This window comes from Helianthus annuus, chromosome 3, assembly GCF_002127325.2.
Source record: "Helianthus annuus cultivar XRQ/B chromosome 3, HanXRQr2.0-SUNRISE, whole genome shotgun sequence".
NCBI classification, from domain to species: domain Eukaryota; kingdom Viridiplantae; phylum Streptophyta; class Magnoliopsida; order Asterales; family Asteraceae; genus Helianthus; species Helianthus annuus.
Genome location: NC_035435.2, coordinates 174322127 through 174330280, shown reverse-complemented (window position 1 = coordinate 174330280; position 8154 = coordinate 174322127). Strand labels below are relative to the sequence as shown.

The 8154-nt window shown below is 35.1% G+C and overlaps 1 protein-coding gene across 1 annotated transcript; it reads right to left on the bottom strand.

The window, feature by feature from the left end:
- Window positions 1-5668: 5668 nt before the first annotated feature.
- Window positions 5669-7769, bottom strand: LOC110931013 (endochitinase EP3). The gene is made up of 2 exons (XM_022174407.2): window positions 7344-7769; window positions 5669-6181 (listed from the first exon to the last, which is right to left on the bottom strand). The coding sequence occupies exons 1-2, from the start codon at window positions 7741-7743 to the stop codon at window positions 5772-5774; spliced, it is 810 nt and encodes a 269-aa protein (XP_022030099.1). The 5' UTR covers window positions 7744-7769; the 3' UTR covers window positions 5669-5771.
- Window positions 7770-8154: the final 385 nt, after the last annotated feature.

Here is an 8154-nt window from a genome sequence, read left to right as displayed (position 1 = left end):
ACGTAGTGTAACATAGATAATGAAAGCATCGTAAATTTAGTTTGTTCGCGAGACAATATTATTATTTGTTTTAGATTACGAAGATAGTGTGTAACGTGTCTTTAAGCTTGATATGAAAGTAACGTTCAAACGTAAAACACATAATAATTGAGATAGCATAAAAAGAGATTTAACATAAAACATGGATTGTTACGGAACGTAACATATGACACTTCCAAAGTGAATCGAAGAACTTCTCGAATTAAGGAAACGTGCTTTGGCTTAATAGGTATTAGTACTCTCACCGATGGTCTCCAAGTAGGCAACGGGTCCTTAATGGATTTATACGAATGCCAAGCCTAGACAGGACGTCCCGACTACCGGTACCTAACCCTTCCAGTTACTACACGTCCTTAATCGATTGGGAAATCGAGACTTTGGCGAGAGCGAAAATCGAGGAGTGGGACTAGTTAAACAAGATGCGAGTATCACCACTAACTTGATAACATCGTACCCTAACGTGGTTGGTACTTATCAAAAAATAAGGGTCCACTAGAATATGAAATGGAAAACTCCCTTCAAGGTTTGGATATCACTCCTAACTTGAGGGTAGATTTCGTGCAAAAAATCAAAGTATAGCTGAGTGAAAATCCTCACCAAGTGTGGGAATCACCCCTATCTTGATGAATCATTTCGATTGTGTTGTAAGAGTGTCTTCAAAGCCTCCAAGTGTGTATTGTGTTAGCCTTAGGAAAGGCTTGTATATTAAAAGTCCAAAAGAGAGTAGGGGAAGCAAGGAAGATAGAAAGGGAGTTGTTTTAAGCAACACATAGTGAAAAAGCTCCTAAACTATAGACTAGGCAAGGCATTCCTAATTCCCTATAGTTATGGCTCTGATACCAATCTGGTATCAAAGTACTCCTACTATAGACTAGGCAAAAGTAAGGCAATCCTACCTAATTCCCTATAGTTATGGCTCTGATACCAATCTGGTATCAGAGTATTCCTACTATAGACTAGGGAAAAGTAAGGCAATCCTACCTAATTCCCTATAGTTATGGCTCTGATACCAATCTGTCACACCCCAACCGATGGCGGAAACATCGGGATGAGACGTACAAATTGCTCAAAACAACATAACACTAAATGTGACAATATAAATTAAATCATTTTATTAAATTCTAAAGGATAATACAAAGTTTCAAACAATCAAATATAAATTCAAACAATAGCTTATTTCTAGAATGAGTTTCTAAGCCATCCTAGCTTGTTTTCTTGTATCTTGATCAATCAACCTGCAATATGTATTAAAATAAAGTCAACAAAAGCATGTTGGCGAGTATACAAGTTTTCATACATAGCATAGTACGTGTTTAAAATGTTTGCTCATATCCAAATGTGAAATACAATATCATGTTAACAGTATATACTCGAAACGATGTTACTCTATGTGTCCAAACCAAAGTTTAACGCAATTAAAGTGTACCCAAACGAGTTTGAGTAGGTTGACATAGTTTAAACCTAACAATACATGCTCATAGAACAGGAGGGGCGTTTCTCAACCTATAGCGCTACCATTGTTAGGGGAGGCTTGTACGAAGTTAATGAACACATAGTCATTAGGTGTTTACAGTAGCATAACATGTCTAACATGAATAGAGTGTGTCACATAGAATATGGAATGAGTGTGCATAAAATGTTTAATGTGTTGTGATGTTTGATATGTAATACATATTGCACCCAAAAGTGTAAAACGAAAATGGGTCATGTATACTCACCTTAGATTGCGTTGCGTTTCTTGGGAGGAGATTAGAGTAGGAATTACCCAAAAGATTCCAAGCGATTACCCTAATTAATCGAGATGTGTTAATATGATGTGTTTTAGGTTAAGACTCATAAGATGATTTAAAGGGATTTAATATTGTGACGCTCTCTAGTTTAGGTTTAGAATTTATATAATAGAAATAGTATTATTTGATAACACTAATCTTATTAAGATTAATAATACTACCTATGCTAACGATATTTGTATAGGTAACAATATTAATATTAAAATGAATAACATTAATAAAATATTAATATGAGTGGTATTAAAAGTAACACGTATTAAGATTATTACTTTTGTTAGTAGAAATAGAGATTTTAACTGATAATATCAATATTGTTCAATTTCTAATATTTATAACATCAAAAGTGATAATTCGTAATAATATTTCCAATAATATAAATTTTGATATTATTATTAACAATATTTAGTAATAATAATAATAATAATCTATATTAAGATTATTTTTAATAATAACCACAATAATAGCAATAAGAATTGATAATTGTATCTTTATTAAGATTAATAATGATAATAATAATTAGTTATAGCTTTAATAATAAGTACTGATGTTAACAACCATTCTGAGATTAATAATAAACCTAATTAATTATATATATATATATATAAATATCCTGATTATAATAACTCTGATTAATTATGTAATAATAATAATAATAATAATAATAATATTTCTGTTTAAAAAAAAATATTAACAAAATTTCCGGTTATTAAGAATAATAATAATAACAATATTAAGAATAACATACAGTTACGTAAAAAAAAAGGAAGCGGAATCGGATTGATACCGGATCGAGTCGTCTTCTCAGGCGGCTCCGGCAGCTCCGGCAAGACAGCGGTTTTGAACAGAAGGGCTGCGGGTTCCCGGGTTGTCGATACGTAGCCAAACCGTTCCGTCGTGGTCCGATGTTCACATGAGTTTTCCGGCGACTTGTATAGGTATTCGGATCGCACAGCAAGTGTGCATAAAGGTGTCGAATAAATCGATTGCGGGTGAAAACGGGAACGTGGTGAAAGGTTTCGTGGTGGTGATGGCAGTTTACATGAAAGATGGTGTGATTGTGTGCGGGTCGACGAGGTGGTGTGGGTGTTATCGAGAGATAGGGGGTGAGGGGATGAAACAGAAAGGTGAGCGGGTGGTAACGATGATGGTTTGGTGACCGGTGAGGAAGACTTGGTATTTATAGATGGTTCGAGCACTCGCAAGTATGGAAACAACTTTGATTGATCGTGGTTGATTGTATATTGTGTCTGGGTTCGTAATTAATTCGAAATTTGAAACGTGTATTAGAGACTCAATCCCGACAAATCAGCGTGTTGCCATAAATACAATCCGCGTGTTGCCGTGAATAGGTTCAAAGAATGATCAAACATGGGAAACGCGTAATCGAATTGATCTCCGAAAGTCAGCGGGAGTGAAAAAAGGAAATGAAGATTGTTGCTGCTTCTGTTCTTGGCGGCAAATGAATTAAAAAGAAAGCCAAACTTAGGAAGTTTAATAATATTAAGCATTCCTAGTTTAAACGATTTCATGAATGTAATGCTTCATGTTCTTTTTCATTATTTTTGCTCCATATTTTACAAAGAACCCTCAACTTTGTAGTAGAATTTAACTAGCCCTCCTAACCTTATTACAAGAAACTTGAAATATTTAACAATCTAGCTTGAAATATATATTAGGTAAATTATTTAATTACACCACTAAATAAACATCAATGAATTGATTAATTTTAATAAAATAAATAATTAATCTCTTCACCCGTTATTTATTCACGAAAAATATCCGAGCTTCAAGGGTTAGGATCCAAAATTTAAAACGGGTCGGATTTTGGAAACAGGTTGATTTTGACAGGGGTTACATAATAAATGTTAATAACTGAAATTCAGTTACTGTGTTCTTTCATCTTCCTGTAATATCCAACGCGTTTTATCACTAATTTTTGGCGTTTTGTTTTTAATGGCGTTTTATTTTTTTTTTAATGGCGTGTTATCATTTGATGGCATTTTGAATATGAGCGGTAAAAGACCCTTTTACCCTTAATGAAGCGCGTCCCACATAATAAAATTGATGTTATTTACGAACACGCCACCGCGCAATCTGGTCCATGGATTGTTTTGATCGGACGACCCATAAGCGTTCTCACCGTTCTCACACTTTTCACCGTTTTCTCTAAATCCTGACCCTATATATATATATATATATATATATATTCAAACATGCTGGTTGGACTCGACTTAACATCGAGGGGCGGCCAAGTTAAAATATCGGTGTTGCCTACAATATTGGTTTAAAAAAAGTAATAAACACTAGCGAGACATGATTGTAAAAGCGTTGTCGTTGCCCCTAACATCATTTTCAATAACACAATGATAACAAAGGCGATCAACAATATTTTATACACGAGGCGTCCGTGTTAGAGGGACCATTCTGTTGCATGAGTTAGTCAAAGGGACAGTTTCTTGTATCTCGAGTCTAATGGGGACTTTATCGGGACTTTCCCTTACCAAAAACCCCCACTAAGACCATGTGTAGTGGTAATGCCCCTACCCTTGGGCGTTTTCCGCCATGTGGCAGCCCAGTCAGCAATGGGGCATTATGAGGCGTTTTCTAAAATGGGTGTAGTGAGGATGCGAGCATTGTGGTGTAATAGAATTAAATAAAAAAAAAAACCATAAAAATGTTATTGGGCAAATGGAGCATGGAAACAGGTGATTGGCCAAAAGAATTGAAGCAGAGCATTGAAAAAAAAAACGCCAAAACCATTTTTTTTTTTTTTGAAAAAAACGCCCAGAGAGAGTTTTTGGGCATGGAGGCGCGTGGATGTTGAAAAAAAGGCCCAAAAATTATACCAGTACGGATGATTTAAACAACGTGGCAAATAATTATTAAAATCCACCAATAGAACATATATTTTAGAACCCACTTAAGACTTTAAAAAACCCATATGATAACAAACAATATTAGTTGAAAATGTCACAAATGACCAAAGTGGTGGAAGAAGACTTTAACTAATCAAAAGGATAATAATTCAAAACTAGTCAAAAGCCTCATAATTTTACACACAATACCTCAAAGTATGTGAAATTTTTCATCACAAAAAGTTTTGTATTAAAACATGGCCATTTGCGTTTCATCAAGTATAATACTTTTATAGGCAAAAGATCAAATACAAATAATCTTAACATACTAAACATACAAATTGAAGGAAAACCCAAAAGGACAAGGTGGCATTTTTGTAATTACCACCAACTATCAAAGTTACAACCAAAAATACCTAAAAAACACAATTTTTTTTTAACATTTTTTATTAAAAAATCGCTACATTTCGTTAGCAAAAAAAAAAAAAAAAAAAAAAAAAAAAAAAATTGCTGCTACTAAAAGTAGCGATTTTTTAATAAAAAATGTTAAAAAATAAAATAAAATAATTTGTGTGTTTTTTTTATTTTTTTAGATTTTTTTAGGTTTTTTAGGGGGTTTAGTTTTTAGCATTTTAGCTTGGGTGGGGGGGGGGGGTGTTAGGTTTTTTTTAGGTTTTTGGGGGTGGGGGGGGGGTTAGGTTTTTTTTTAGGTTTTTGGGGGTGGGGGGGGGGTTAGGTTTTTTTAGGTTTTTGGGGGGTGGGGGTGGGGTGGGGGGTAGTTTTTTTTTAGGTTTTTGGGGGGTGGGGGGTTTAGGTTTTTTTTGGGGGTGGGGTGAGTGGTTAGGTTTTTTTAGGTATATTTGTAGAGTAACTTTGATAGTTATTGATAATTACAAAAATGCCACCTTGTTTTTTTGAGTTTTCCTTCAATTTGTATGTTTAGTATGTTAAGATTATTTGTACAAGAACTTTACTCTACTTTTATAACATAAGTTCATTTATTCGACCTTCGTTGTGTCAAATATCTATTTTAAACATAGATAATTATTAAGCTAACTTAGGGGTACTTGAAACTCATAAAACAACATTAACACCTAAGTTTTTTCCCCGCAGGAACACCAAACTCTTTACAATAACCAATGTAGTATGCGACACGAGCGCTTACAGCGGCTCGTTTCTTACCGTTGCACTCATTTCCATTGACGGCCTTGATTGTAGCTCCAAACCCTTTACCAGAAGCGAAATCCCAATGAACATTCTCCATCCAAAACCACAACGCGGTCCTGAATGAAACCACCGGGTCACTAGCCACGATATCCGGGTTGTTAAGCCCATCAAACCCGAGGCTCTTTCCGGCTTCACCATAGTTGTAGTTCCATGCAAGTTGAATTGGGCCTCTTCCATAATAACTTTTCTTAGGGTTGCATGGATATTTGGTCGCAGTATTGTCACAATAGTTTCTTGAACGACCATTTACCTCCTCAGTATAACAAAAGTCTGTGCAAGCATGTAACAAATATTAAAATGTCAAAAAGAAAAGCAAAGGGTGCTTAATTACTACAAGAAATATATATCAATACCGGCGAAACCATTAGCGGCGACAGGCCTAATGTCGTCACTATTGGTCAATCCGCGTCACGGAGCCTGAGACCAAACCTCAGCCGTTGATCAAAATCCTGATCTAACGGTTGTGGATTTAAAGGATATTAGCGACGGCAATAGCATGGGCAATAGCGGCGACGGGTGTCTCCACTAAAAGTATGTGCCAGAACTTTAAACCCTAGCCACACAAACCTTATCTCTAGTCAACCCTCATTAAACCCTTTAGCGGCGTCAAGGAGCAATACCGGCGACAACAGGCCAATAGCGACCTATCAATACCGGCGACCCTTTAGCGACGACATGTCGCGGCTAAAAGTCAACAGCGTAAAGGTGTTCCATTCTTGTAGTGATAATATTTGGTTAAATATTGGTAATTACCATTACCAATATATTAATTAATTAAAAGAAAAAAAAAACTCCCCTCACAAAAACACTATTCAATTTTGTTTGACTTTTTAACTTTTTTTTTCACTCTTCAATTTTTATTTACTTTAACCCTTTTTTTAATCTTTTATACTTTTAACCCTAATAGTTTTTATCTTTTACATAATCTGTATAGTTTTCATGCTTTACATATTTGTCACAAACCTTTTCTATACTTAACCCAACACTTTTTCACTTTCAAATTTGGTCCATGTACTTTACATCTTTTTCAAATTTATCATTTTACGATTTGTTCTAAATTTTGCGAGTTAACATGCTCCAACACGCGCGTGTAGTTCAACGTGTTTACATCTATTTTTTTACGGTTTAACGGCTCCGTCGAAACTCGCATGGTCTTAAACTGACTTAGTTAACACGCTAATTTTTGCAAGTTAACACGCTATAGCGTGTGTGCATGATTAATTAATTTTACGTTTACTTTTTGTTCGGCTTAATGGTCCCGTCGCAAAGCGCCAATCCTAGATAGAAGTAGATATTCATTGATTAACTTGTATGTGAAATGTGAATCATATAAAAATATGTATGAGTATGGTAAAAACAGCACATGTGTGTAACATGAATATTTTAATTAAGATAACTAGTTTGAAGAAATTTAGATAGTTCATCAACTTACGTCCCGTCTCATGAGTAACATGAGCAAAGAAAGCTGCGATTTCACGCTTTGAATCCGCGATCGAACCAGATCTACCAAAATGTGGGTAGTTCTTGAGCGCTTTAAGAAAGGCATCACGTGTGTAAAAACGTCTTCCAGGACAATATTTTTTAGACTTGTAAACAATCCCATTAAAGAAAGAAACGGTCACTATGCCCGCGACGTTTGCGTTATTATTTGGAGCTGGTAGAGAACACGGGCCGCCTCGACAGTCTTTACCGCAGTAAGCACTAGTAGTGCCACAATAACCATACTTGCTACAACACATGTGTGGAGCACATTTACACTTTTGGGATGCAACCGGCTCAATAAAAATGAGTCCGGCAAGAAATATACTAGTAAATAGGAGGGTTGTTTTCATTTTGTTATGTGGTGTTAGGAACTGAAGGTTGGAGAGAGGTTTTATAGGGTGAAAGTCTTTTTAGAGTCTCCCATTATGAAAGTCACACAGAAAGATGGGACGAAAAGCAGTTGGTTTGGACAATATACCGATTAAAGTGTGAAAGTGGAAGTGGAAGTGTTTGTTCAATCTTATTTTTAAGTTTGGAAAAATGACAGATTAGTGGAGGAATATTGTCGTGGTGGCTTTATACATACCTTTTTATTATTTTCAAGTAATTAATAATAACTTATATAAAGCTAAAATATAATCTTGTTTTGAACTTATACGTTTTCTATCTGTTTAATATAATACATACATATAAATAGTATGTTTTTACAGCATCAAAAGAATACTTAGGGGTTGTTTGGTAGCCTCTGAATGGTCATTAAG